This window comes from Epargyreus clarus, unplaced genomic scaffold (genome assembly GCF_041222505.1).
Source record: "Epargyreus clarus isolate Ecla_fem2 unplaced genomic scaffold, WU_Ecla_fem_2.2 ptg000032l, whole genome shotgun sequence".
Taxonomy (NCBI): Eukaryota; Metazoa; Arthropoda; class Insecta; order Lepidoptera; family Hesperiidae; genus Epargyreus; species Epargyreus clarus.
This window is the reverse complement of record NW_027332237.1, coordinates 1,855,782-1,869,359: the sequence shown is the minus strand read 5'-3', so window position 1 is coordinate 1,869,359 and position 13,578 is coordinate 1,855,782. Positions and strand designations below refer to the sequence as shown.

The window sequence follows — 13,578 nt, the reverse complement described above, 5'->3', positions numbered from 1 at the left end:
AAGTTCAACCAAAATCTAGACGTACGGCTACTACATGCTACAGGCTGCTGCCCCGCCAGCTCCGACGTCACGTGACACACGCCGCGGCGCGTGTGTGACGTGACGTCACGCCGCGAGTGTGTAGCGGGCAATTACCGAACCTTGGACGGAGGCGGCACGCGCGCTCGCTGCGGCTTGCGCTGCTGCCCCGCCAGCTCCGACGTCACGTGACACACGCCGCGGCGCGTGTGTGACGTGACGTCACGCCGCGAGTGTGTAGCGGGCAATTACCGAACCTTGGACGGAGGCGGCACGCGCGCTCGCTGCGGCTTGCGCTGCTGCCCCGCCAGCTCCGACGTCACGTGACACACGCCGCGGCGCGTGTGTGACGTGACGTCACGCCGCGAGTGTGTAGCGGGCAATTACCGAACCTTGGACGGAGGCGGCACGCGCGCTCGCTGCGGCTTGCGCTGCTGCCCCGCCAGCTCCGACGTCACGTGACACACGCCGCGGCGCGTGTGTGACGTGACGTCACGCCGCGAGTGTGTAGCGGGCAATTACCGAACCTTGGACGGAGGCGGCACGCGCGCTCGCTGCGGCTTGCGCTGCTGCCCCGCCAGCTCCGATGCTCCATACACGCCGTAGTTAGTCGTATAAACACCTGTAATGCGAAAATCAATTTATAACCGGTTGGTTTATATATAATTATATAAAAAAAATCATTCAGATTAAGATGATATTTGTTTTTTTTTTTTTAAGACATTTTATCACGTGTTGAAGGAACAGAACTGTCTTTTGAAATTATACTATGAAATATTTTTCAGGTTTTGTACATTGAAGTCGAAAAATAAATACATACTTGTGTCATGACGTTGAGACTGCTGCGTAAGTTGAGAGAGGTACTGTGACTGCGCCGCGCTCAAACTACCCGACATACCCATTGGCTGAAAGGTAAATAAACATAAGTCATTTAATTATACCAACAATTCGAATCTAATTCTTGGACTTACATGGACACTACATTCATGTCATAGCATCATGCATATCAGCTTGCATTTGCGGCAGCTAATGACGTCACTGTACGCCTACGCGCCTGCCGCCAGCATCAGGGCATGACGTCACGCATTACTTATGGCACTCGCTCCACTGTCAGTGGGTGTGTGATGTCACATGTACGTGCAGCGCGTGCGTGACGTCACCGCGCACCGCCTCACTGGTGTGTATACGTGTCGCACTTGGTGGTGGTACGCGCGTGTCAGTGAATGACGTCACAGTAATGCGTGACGTCATTCGCTGACAGGCGCGTCATGGCACCCGCTCTACTGTCAGTGCGTGACGTCACGTGTACGTGCAGCGCGCGCGTGACGTCACCGCGCACCGTCCCACTAGCGTGTTTATACCTGGTGGTGCTGCGCGCGCGTGTCGGTGAATGACATCACGCCTTACTTAAGGCACCCGCTCTGCTGTCAGTGCATTCGTACCTGGTGGTGCTGCGCGTGCTGCTGGTGCGGCTGGTGCGGCGGGTGCGGCGCGTGGTGGTGCGCGGGATGCGCGCGGTACGGCTCCGCGGGCAGCTCTGCACCGCCGCCACCGCCGCCGCCGCCGCCGCTCGTCGCGTTCGCGGTCACCGCGGCGCCCGTGTGGTTCGACGTTGAGTTGCTCATCTGGATAATAATACACATTAGGGTAAGTTTGCGTTGCTTGTGGGTACGGGACAAGTGCCGCAGGAGGCGTAGCATGGACGACTCACCCCATCCATCACTTTTGGGAAGCGAAACAACTTTACATAAAACAACTATTTCGTGTAATATAATATATATGTACTATTTTCTTTAGGAACAACTTTCGACTTATTCTGTGCCTGCGGGCGGCACTTTTAAGGTGCGACAAAATTTACTAATAGGACTTTTTCCTGCAAAAAAATATTACAGACTATCGTACATTCATGACGACCTATTTTTCCTACTTATTTCTATAGAACGCGGCAGTAATCTTTTTCCCTGAGCGTTGCGAATGTACACTAAGCAATGGTTTCGAAGCCAGCCACTACAAGCTAGCCCACTGGCTAGCTTCAATTAATAATAACAAATAAGATATTTGTATGAAAAATGTAATGACTTAATGAGCGATAAATTAACAAATAAATCCAAAATTTAATAAAATCAACATGCATACTTTCCGATGCAATTCCTTAGCAACACAAGCAAGCTCTTTAACATTGTGTCTCTATACAACCACATCTTACTACTACACGAGCTTTTGCCCACGGCTTCGCTCACGTTACGAAGTAATATTTTCATCCCCTATTTTATCCCCTGGGGGGTAGAATTGATCAAAATCCTTTCTTAGCGGATGCCTACGTCATAACATCTACCTGCATGCCAAATTTCAGCCCGATCCGTCCAGTGGTTTGGGCTGTGCGTTGATAGATCACTATGTCAGTCAGTCACCTTTGAGTTATATACATTTAGATAGATATTACAATAGTGTGCCCGCTCACCTCCCGCATCCCGTGGTGGTGCATGGCGTGGTGCTGCGTGTTGTGGTACGTGTAGGTGGGGATGTGCTCGCCGCCCAGCGCGCCCGTCGGCCCGTTGCTCTCCGGCTGACACTCCCAGTCTTCCTGGCAACGTTACAACGTATGTTTCTTGTTAACATTTGCCCTATTGCCATAGACAAGTATAGATATCTCACCGTCTTGTAATTGAAGGAAGTCATTAAATGGCTTAAACGGTTGCCAAATGTGTCAGCCACTTAATGGCTGTCATGGTATAATTTACGCGAAACCAAAAAATCGAAGAAAAGTGCGGAGAAATATCGTCTCATTCGTAAATGATCTAAAAACTACATTTTTTTAATAACAAACACGTTTTGACAATTTCAATTGTCAAAACTGGGTACATTTTCTTGTTAAGAGTGAGTAATCCTTACTAATCTATGCCTATTGCAATGATTGTCAAAGCAGAATGTAGTCGCGCCGTGGAAGGGGCTAAGGTAATGGATACGCTCGGGCGTTACGTTACGCATATATTAAAATACTATCCATCTATATATACAATATGTACCAATAAGAATGTATTTTTTTAAACGGTTTTTTTTTGTTTTGTATTCGTTTCACTTGCACATGTACATGTTGTTCAACACTGTATTTTTACACAACAATTATTTTGAAAGTACAGCTTATTTGTATACCATTTATTATAAATTTATATATGGCACAGTTATTAATAAATTCATTAGATTTTCATTATATATTATTGTCATTGTAATGGGTTATATTATACCTCATGAAAGAAATAGGGAAGGAATATCAGATAAAAATCTGTTTTTGGGGTTATAATAACAAAAATGTACGTTTAGGTTAATATAAATAAAAAACACCTGCATTAGCTTAGTTACAAATCATAAAAATCTTAAAATTAACGCCGTTAATTAAAACTAATAAAATCTAATAATAGCGTAATTATATTTCCAGTTAATTAATACTAGTACCGTACGTAAAGATGAGAACTTATGTAAACTTGTTAAATGAATTAAATTATAATGAATATTGGAATATATTCGAAATAATGTGAATAAATAATTAATGCGTTATTATTTTTAAAACAGCACTAAATACAAAAAAAAAACCTTTTATTACTTAAAGCACGTTAAACAATTATAAAAAAAATGCCACAAAAACGCTTGTACTTAAATTTTGTTTTCATTTAAAAAGCATACAAACATGCACGCGAGAACTACTGTTAAATCATAATCGAATCACAATTATTTACGTTTTCAAAAAAAATAATTCAAATATGGTCCCACAAGGCTCTGTTGAATGAATGAACGAAACAGAAAAGGGTCGCGGTCACATACGACTTTCCTTTCTAAATAGTACAATGTCTATTGCCAAATGCCGGAAACATTTACACATTCTAAATAGTAAATATGGCACGAAGCATGATTAGAACGGAATGAATGTGTTATATGAGCCGTTCACTGAACAAATCGATTAACTCTATCAGTGAACCAAAAAATGATGCTAACTTTTTGGCTTTTCTTTCTTATCTACATTATAGCTGTAATGATCTACGTTATAGTTAATTCTTAGCAACCAAAGATGGACATGTAACTTTTTTTATATGGCAAATTTCAATCTAAAGCAGGTAAAAATAAGATATATTGATTATTAGTAAGTAATAACGGGAGATAGCTTGAGAGAGATTATTGATAGAAAATGATATACTGCTTATTTAACATTTTCCAAATTTTGAAGCAATTTCAGCCATTATATTTATAGGATACATCTAAATCACATCTACCAATCAACTACCATTTCAGCTAAGAAATTTATACTAAATTTGTCGTGAAAGTTGACTCTAAGAACTAATTTAAATTTGCTTATTGTATTTTATCAATGCTAAAATTATCAAATAATTCGAAAATTACTAATAAGATATGTTTCCGCAATTAATTTTCAACTTAATCAACAAAGCCAACATTTTACTTCTCAAAAATAAACTATACAATCAAACAAATCAAAAACGAACGTACGACCGAATCAATCATACATTGATACAATAAGCAAACATCGAACAGAGCCTCGGGGGAGCATGATATAAAGAGAGATACGCTCGCAAAATATATTTTATAGCGGTGTGACCCCTTACCGTGGCGGGCGCCTGAGGGGCGGCGGGCGCGGGGTCGGCGGGCGCGCTCGGCGTGAACACCTATAAAATATATTCGGTCAGTACCCGTAGCTGTGCACCACCGAACTTTATCGCCCCTCCGGATTTGAATAAGCCATCGAAAGTTAGCACGGACGGCTACGCGATTAATTTGTAGGCGTTGAGCCCGCTCCACATTCTCGCGAGAAACGAGAATGTAGACCCGATTCGTATCGCGATACGTTCTTGCGAGAATGTGGAACGGGCTTTAACGTTGGCTATTCATATCTTTTTATAATATGAGTACTGCCGCACTTGGACACCTGTAATCAACCCCAGATAAGATTAGAGTCCTACCTGAGGTCGGCCACAGATGCGTTGTCACCCTCGAGTTCTAAGTTGGAATACCTCCGATAAATTGTCTTAATAAATATAATTCAATATGGCGGCGTTTCTATTAATCTCTCGCTTATTCTCTATAATGTGAGAAAGTAGGTAGTGAGCACATAGGTATTTTATTATCTATATAATCAAATAAAATATACAACCGCCACTTTAAATTATATTCTTTATGGAGACAAATTATTAGACACAACTTCAGAACAAAGTGGAAATTGTGCGCAGTCTATGATCTTGCACGTGTAATGAAGCCCCGCCCACGCGATCTGACCATAGACTCTTCAAATGAATACGCGTCGAAATCTCGGAGGAGCCATAAAGTAAAGCGGTACATATAATTCTTGTTTTTAAATATATTTTTCATAATTTACGACGCCTGAACGAAAAACTATTGACCCTAACGTATGATAACAAACCGTCTAGTACACTCGACTATAATAATATGTTGAACTCGTATGAATTATTTAAACACACATTGATACTATGGGACATAGGATGGGATACAGTAATTTCTTAAAATCGAATCAAACATCATAACCACACTAGCATAACTTTGTGAAAATACAATTATATACATTTTAGATTAACAATATATGTATTATGATAAAATGTCACTATATTTGAGTGGTCATAAAGTTTGATGTTTGTAACAGGGCATAATTGTAATGATACATAATAATTTATTATAGATCGGCATTTTAATAAAAATACTAAACATATATGATCGTTTCTCTTTATACACGTGTTATATTCCAACATTTATTTTTAATCGTTAAATAACTATATTATACAGTGAATTAAAGATGGCGATACCTTCGATCAATAATTACTAGATAAAATCACAAACGAAATTACAGCATATTAGTGACCCCAAATTCTGTTTGTTACTATGAACCCTAAAAACATCAACGGGTCTATCAAAATTAAATGGACAATGTTTTTAAGAAATAGTGACACGTGCTTATGTTACCACAAATGTCAAAAAATGTTATTTATCGTTTGAGCGTACCAATGTGAAATATTGTCACACATAATTATTAACCCTAATTTTGTCCACTTAACAGTATTTATCTGTCATTAAGTACAATTGTTGATCGAAGGTCTCACTGAGCTTGCGCCATGAGCAAATCTCATTAAACGCAATATTATCATTGCAACCATTGGTTCTGTCAATGTCTGTATTATTTTCATATGTATTGATAACTAGAAGTAATTTTAAATATTCTTACCTTGGTATCTGACAACGATCCTGACCACTCCTCATTGTCCCAGTCTTCTGTTGTTGGGAATGAGTCGCCGATGTTGTTGCCGCCTGTAAAAGAATTGTTTGTTGTAAGAATTGTATCTGTAGTGTGATAAAGGCTTATCCACGTTTCTTCGCAATCCTCCTCTCAATAATTACCCATTAGTATCAGTGTGTTTATTATGTACAATGTATATGGATGCATGCGCGTGCGTATGCATGTGTTGAAAGCCCTCTCCAAATTCTCGTTTCTCGTGCTTTTCTCGCGAGAATGTCGAGCGGGCTTAACAGCGCGGTCCGCATCTCATCACTCGTTACCGTCTCCTCTATTAGTATAAGTGTATGTGTGTACACGCATGCATGTCTTTATGGGTGTGTTAGCGCTGACCAACGTGGCCCGCCTCCCCCCAGTCGTTGTCACGCGCCACGCCCCACCCTCACTACATTTACTCACTAGTATACATGTGTTGTGTGTCTGTATGTATGTGTGTATATGTACACGCATGCCTGCGCGTATGTGCGTGCATATAATACCCACCAACGTGGTCCGCGTCCCCCCAGTCGTTATCACGCGCCACCCTCTCTAAAGTTACCTACTAGTATACGTGTGTCTGTATGTGTGTATATGTACACGCATGCCTGCCTGCGTGCGTGCGTGTGTGCGTGAGTATAATACCCACCAGCGTGGTCCGCGTCCCCCCAGTCGTTGTCGCGCGCGGGCCGGGGCCGCGTGCCGCCGCGCCGCGCGCGCCCCGCCCCGCGCCCGCCGCGCGCCGCCCCCCGCCCGCGAGCCGCGCCCCGCCCGCGTCCGCCCTCGCCCTCGCCGCGACCTGACGACGGAATTACACTTTCTATCATACGAGATAATATGCCATTTCCACATATAAAATTGAATATCTTATACCACACCAACACATACTGAATTCGACGTGTCACACTTAGCAACACAACTAAGATTATAAGAACTAAAAGATTAGGTTAAATTAAAGGTTACATGAATTTAGGTTTGTTCAGGTTACGTGTAAGATTGTTATATAACATTTAAATAGCAAATGAGCATGCAGTCTACTTGATGAATGGTTACTACTGCCCATGGACATATGTAATCAACCCCAGATAGGATTAGACATTCCTACCTGAGGTCGGCGACAGACGCGCCGTTACCCCTGAGGACCAAGTTGGAACGCCTCGGAAAATTATGTTTCTCTTACCACACTCTCCAAACCAGAACACAGCAGCGTTTGACGCCGTTGTTATGAGGCAGATAGAGCTGTGACGGTGATGACTCCGGAATCGAACCACAAAGAGTCTACCACTTTCAAACCCTCTGCGCTTCAGTCCGGTACGGTGACCGGCAATCATAGATTAGTAAAGATTACTCACTCCTAACAAGAAAATGTTCCCAGTTTTGACAATTGAAATAGTTGCGTAAAAAAGTTTTGCCACGTCTCCGTGCTAAAATGTCCTTAAAATATTTGAAATAATTATTTATTTATTATGTAAATTACGCAGTATTAGTTACTTATTCATAAATTTTCTCTAAAAATGTTTTTTATTTGTTGAGAATTCAAAAAAAGAACTTACTAATAAGTCGTTTGTGGCTTCATTCAATTTCAAGGCGGAGAAGTATGTTTACTAATCTATGCCGTCAATAAGATCATCATAATATGATGTGCAACTCACGCGGGCGCGGTCCGGAGCGCGAGCGCGGGTCGCGCGCGTCGCGGGCGTCGCGCGGCGGCTCCAGCTCGCCGTTGCCCGCCGGCGGCGGCGGCTTCTTCTTCTTCTTCTCCGTTGTTATCCACTCGCCCTGGAAACGACGTGTACAGCGTGTTTAATCACTTTCTTAAAAACATACAATTACGTACACATACAGTTTTAGTTACCTAAAATCCTGATAAAATATTACACGTACTTGAGTTACATAATTTTACACCTTTGAAAAGACAACTCATGTCTTGCGACCCTAGTTGGTTTTCAATATGAAAGAAAGGTGGAAAGTACAAGACGTTAGTGTTTCGTAAAGTTTGTGAAATCGTATATCTCTTATAAGAATTCTATGATAATTTTTGTAGCCGTTTGGAAAGTAAGTTTGGAGCATTCTTTTGCCAATTTACGACATTTTTGCTGATTTTTCCAAAAGACGAATCGGCATGCTTTTTGGCAACAAGGACCACATGTTAGATATCAAAGTAAGACACACATAATTCGATCATCTTAAAGACAAATTGTCACTGAAAGCGAACAAAACTTTTCACATTTGTGAGGTAGCAGGAAATCAGTTATAAATGTCACGGACCGACAGGACGGACCCTGGCAGTGACTTGCAGCTGTACTGGACATCACGGTTTCCATACCATCACTTCCTATCACACACACCTGTATCCGCTGACTCTCCTCGAGCAGCAGGTTGCAGGCAACCACCATGTCGTTGTCCGAGTCGTGCAGCGCGGAACACACCTCCTCCTCTGTGCGTCTCGTCATCTCCATTAACTCGGTCACCTGGAGACAAGTAGATAACATAATACATTAGAGATTGATTGGAGGCATTGTCAATACTCCTATTTCTATCTTATAACAGCAGTGTTAAGCACTGGTGTCTCCCACTTTGAAGAGCGTATCTTACACTCTTCCTCCTCCAATCCTTGAAATTAGTTATCAGTGTTTATATTTTATAGTCATTTAAATAGACGGCGTTAACAATACACCGTCCATTTAACAATTTATAGGTATTACAGCTGTAATAATATTATGAATTCCTTGAAATTGATACAATTATAGCATTTGTTGTGGAAGGTTTTTCGACAGATGGCGCCACTGTAATTCCAAAAAGGTACAATAATATGTATGTCATGTTATTTTTTTAAAATGCGGGCGAAACCGTGGGCACTACTACCATACAATCATTCTAGTTATATCGTACACAATCATGTGTGCGTAAATGAAATCCAAAACAAAGCACTATCGCTAATACACATCTAAACTGTACACGACACGAATCGACCTCCATTGTGTAGCGGGCGTTCCCACGGCTGAATGAATGAGTGAATGAAAAAACTTAAGGGATCCAATTCACAGACGAGTTTCTCGCGATTCAACTTGTTGAAAGACATCGCACTGTTTTAAGTGTGGTGTGTTTAGCACTTCATTTATAATAACTGAAATGACGTTGATTTCATGTTCAAGGGCATTTGTAAGAAACTCGCAAAATAAAACAGTATTTCGGTCAATGACTCATTAAATCTGTGTTACTATTCTTAAGGACAAGAGAGAACCCAGGTAGGGGTTCTAAGGGTTCAACCCCGACATCTAAAAGGTATTTTCAAGACTTAAATGACGGCAAAGTAACAGAAATAAGAGCCTCTTTTTGTATACTTATATTTCTGGTTAGCTGGAAACCCTTTTATTTTTGTTCGTGTCAAATATTACAAAACTCCTGTACCGAACAGTACAGGAGTTTTGCAAATATATTTTATTTGGGCCGCATTTAGTCGTACCAACACATCACGTGAAAGATCATTTTGAACAATAACTCACCATTCTCCGTACGTCGCACATGTCTTCACTTTTACGGTCGATCATGTTTGCCATTCGGAGTTGTTCTGTGGTGGCCTGGAAACAAACAAAAACAATAATATTAGACTACATAATATAATTACAGACATATTATAAAACAATAACCCACTCTGCTTAAACTTATGCCGTATGTCGCTCCCTATTATTTAGTTATCGTTAAACTGCAACACCGTCTCTGGTGTATCGCTAAAGTGGTTATAATATTAAGCTTTTTTGCATAAAAAAGGAAATTTTGATATCTATGATTTCAAAATATATGATATCTGTGTGATGACTTTAAATAAAATTATCTATCTGTTATTTCAAAACAATTGCCAATTTATAATTTTTTTTTACAATAACTTTCAAGTGATTTTTAGCATTAACGCGACATTGCGTTACAAGATGGCGCCACATGCAATCCTAAAACACGCTATTAAAGTTTTCTACATATCTCACATACACACAATCATAAACACTAACATACGGTTATTACACCATTAGGAATTCAATGAAGAATTCGTAGCATGAACCATTTATGTAATTATTGACTGGAACTACAAGGAAAACAATATTTGTTAAGAGCGGAGATAATTAAGTGACTTCTTTGTACAACAAAAAATGGTTCTGACTAAACTGACTCACATCTAACGGTCAATAAAAACGTAATGATGTTGCACTTTTTTAGGAATAAATCCATAGTCATCTAGATCTTTCTTAATTTTCCACGTTTCGTAAATACGCCAATAATGAAATATAAAACTCGTCTGTAAAGTTTTGGCTATTTGTATAGGGCAATGTTGGAAAAGGCTACACTCATTTTAAAATGGCTTTCAGGAAGATATTAATGGAAATGTCACCTACCCAACTAGATTTAATTAGGAAACAAGTATTTAGCCACTGATAATAACCTGCCACCCGTGGACATCTGTAAGCAATCCCTATAACACATGGGTTCTATCTGAAGCTAATCGCAAATACGTTGGAACTCTTGAGGGCTGAGATAATCGTCTCTCATGTTATCAACTCAAGTTGCATTAACGCCACACCTATTTCTGACTAATAACAGCACTGTTAAGCGCTGCTTTGTTCTGGTTTGAAGGTTGTGGTAAGGGAGACATAATTTTCCGACGCTTTTCAGCTCAGTACTCAAGAGTGGCACGGCGTCTGTGACCAACCTTAGGTATCTAATCTTATCGAAGGTTTATTAAAGATGTCCATGGGCAACATTCACTATTTACGATCAGATGGACTGTATCATCTCCTTCTATATTATTTTATTTCAAAGAATCTGATGATGATGAAGAGTACTCACTTGTGGTTTGACCTTCTCCTTAGGAGTCTGTTTGTCTGTAGCCTTGGTTTTGTCCTGTTGCTTGTCTTTCCCCCCCTTCGCACCACCCTTGGTGGCGCGCGCACCCAAACTCATCTTTATCTTCTAATGTTATATTTACAGCCTCTATTTACAAGCAGCTGAAACAAAAAACAACACATTTACATACATGTTTTAAATAAAATTCATTAATAGAAATAGGATATCGTGCAATTGAGGAAGTTTCGTTTATTATTTTTGTAGAAGTAAACTAATGATGTATAGCCAAATATGTTCTTTTTGATATGATATATTACAAAGTTTTCTAGTTTGAATCTAACAGCTATATTGTGCTCTGGAGCTCTAGTTTGAAAGATGTTGTAAGGCAGAGATAACGCCTTCTAACTTAGCTCACAAGGACAGCAAGCAGCATCTGATCATGATGAAGACGTACAAAGAATTCGTGTAAAGACGATCACATTGCATCTCTAAAGTGGACCATCTAAATTCCTATGATTGCTACATTACTGCCGAACTATTCTTAGTAACAATAAGGACATCTTCACTTTATAAAGAATACAATTCGACATCTGACCGTTACGTCAGCTGTTCCAATCGAACCAACTAAATTATTTACACCAATCAATAATGATAAGGTGGCCGTTCGATTCTCCCAGTCACCTTGAAGCAACAGCTCCATACTGCATACTATGCAATCTCAATTACAACCTTCAAAGCGAATTAACGTACGATTACATAAAAATGAAGAGGAAATTGATTTCAATAGCGAAATACACCGAATTGAAAATGTAACAAATGTACCAAAAAAACTATTATAATAATTAAATTTGACTTAACATAATATGTATTACATTTTAAGAAAAAAAAAAACAAAAGTGCCTTACTGATACAACTCTACATTGACTCACTAGTCATGCACATTTACAACCAGAAAATGAAATTTTGTACAAGAGCATCTCATAGAACAAAGATGAAGATATTTCTCAAGATACAGAAAAGGTCTTGAGTTCCTTCTTGAACTTGCGCAAAAAAATCAATCAAGCAAAAGCAATAATAAAGAGATTACGCTTCCAATGAGCCTAAAGACCGTAACGTTCCTAGTAGACTACTAATACTTCATGTCTAATTTTCTATGATCAAACGACGAGAAAACAGCAAAATTATTTTTAAGCCAAAATTCATCCAACTGTAATCCACAAACTATGTCACTCAACCGAAACATTTTTACATAATAATAAATCTTCGAACAAACTGAATGTAGTGTAGATCTTTCGATATGTAAATGCTTCGAGATGTCAGGAATGATGCCGTAGGACTCTACGTAATATGATAATCACTTGCAGAATATATTGTTTGGAAAATGGAACAACACTGCATTACCTAGGTTTTACCACTACGTGAGCACATTTGACCTGGAGTTATGATGCGCTGATATCATTCTCCAAGATTCTTTATAAGAATCACAAGCTTTATTTTCACTTTTATTTTTAGTGTTTCTCTGAAAGGAGATGTCGATTTCAATATTCGGTTGATAAGTGCGACGTAGGATTGAGAATGGATAGGGTCACTACGACTCAAATCTTTTAGAAGGATCTATGTTATTTCGCTTGCGATCTTGAATATCACAAAACAACAAATTTCTGAAAACGTATCACTGGCCAGCACCAGTGATTCTTTCTGGTGTCATTCGCAATGACCACTTAACAGAGATCTTATAATAGTTGGGGTCATTAAATGACTTTTCAAATCCGTATAAGACATACTCTAAAACGATGAAGATTGCAGAAGGGAATAGATAAACAAACCTGCACAAGTTGCAGAAAAAGTTGCCCGCAGAACATGTTTTGTTAATAATAATGTAGACTAAGCCATTCATACTAATTGGCGCATGTCTCATAAAGCTTACTGTGAACTGATCCATTTTACGGTCAAGACTTGTGGCTTCATACGATAATATGAAGAGCAATAAACTATTTCAATACATTAAAAGTTTATAGTCGCATGGGTAAACAACGTGGAATTGGGTAGTCGTTAATCTCTTCATGACTCTTAAGACCAATAGATTTGAAGGAATATTTAAGATCACAACCACTCTTCAAGTCTTCACTTGATGAGTGGTTACAGCGGTTTATACCTATTTCCAAAACGAGATTACTGTCTCATCAATCAGTCAAAACGTAAATTGTCAAGTGTTAGTTTGGGTTCACATGGCTTCGAAACGTCATAGAGAAATGAGGTGTAACTTTTTTGTGGTGTTCTTCATGAAGAGCCCCAGCAGACATGTTAGTTTCAGCATGGGCAATCAATGGTTTAGCTACTTTTCTGCATCGTCACCAAAGCTAGATGCATGATAAAATGTAACACCAAGCATACGTTGATCTAAGGTACTTTTAGACGCGAAAATGCGATTTAACATGAAT

The 13,578-nt window shown here is 39.8% G+C and overlaps 1 protein-coding gene across 11 annotated transcripts in view; it reads right to left on the bottom strand.

The window, feature by feature from the left end:
* The window catches only part of lig (ubiquitin-associated protein-like lingerer), a 44,647-nt gene that overhangs the window by 25,271 nt on the left and 5,798 nt on the right, over positions 1-13,578 (bottom strand). For 9 of the 11 annotated variants that reach the window (XM_073090472.1, XM_073090477.1, XM_073090480.1 and 6 more), the window contains exons 2-12: positions 11,141-11,298; positions 9,808-9,882; positions 8,650-8,772; positions 7,954-8,080; positions 6,951-7,100; positions 6,257-6,339; positions 4,632-4,691; positions 2,480-2,602; positions 1,461-1,643; positions 839-923; positions 546-640 (exon numbers count right to left, since the gene is read on the bottom strand). In XM_073090472.1, coding sequence (XP_072946573.1) covers positions 546-640; positions 839-923; positions 1,461-1,643; positions 2,480-2,602; positions 4,632-4,691; positions 6,257-6,339; positions 6,951-7,100; positions 7,954-8,080; positions 8,650-8,772; positions 9,808-9,882; positions 11,141-11,254 — 1,218 coding nt within the window. In that variant the 5' untranslated portion in view covers positions 11,255-11,298. The remainder of the gene's footprint in view (positions 1-545; positions 641-838; positions 924-1,460; positions 1,644-2,479; positions 2,603-4,631; positions 4,692-6,256; positions 6,340-6,950; positions 7,101-7,953; positions 8,081-8,649; positions 8,773-9,807; positions 9,883-11,140; positions 11,299-13,578) is intronic. The other 2 variants (XM_073090479.1, XM_073090483.1) reach the window with 1 other exon arrangement.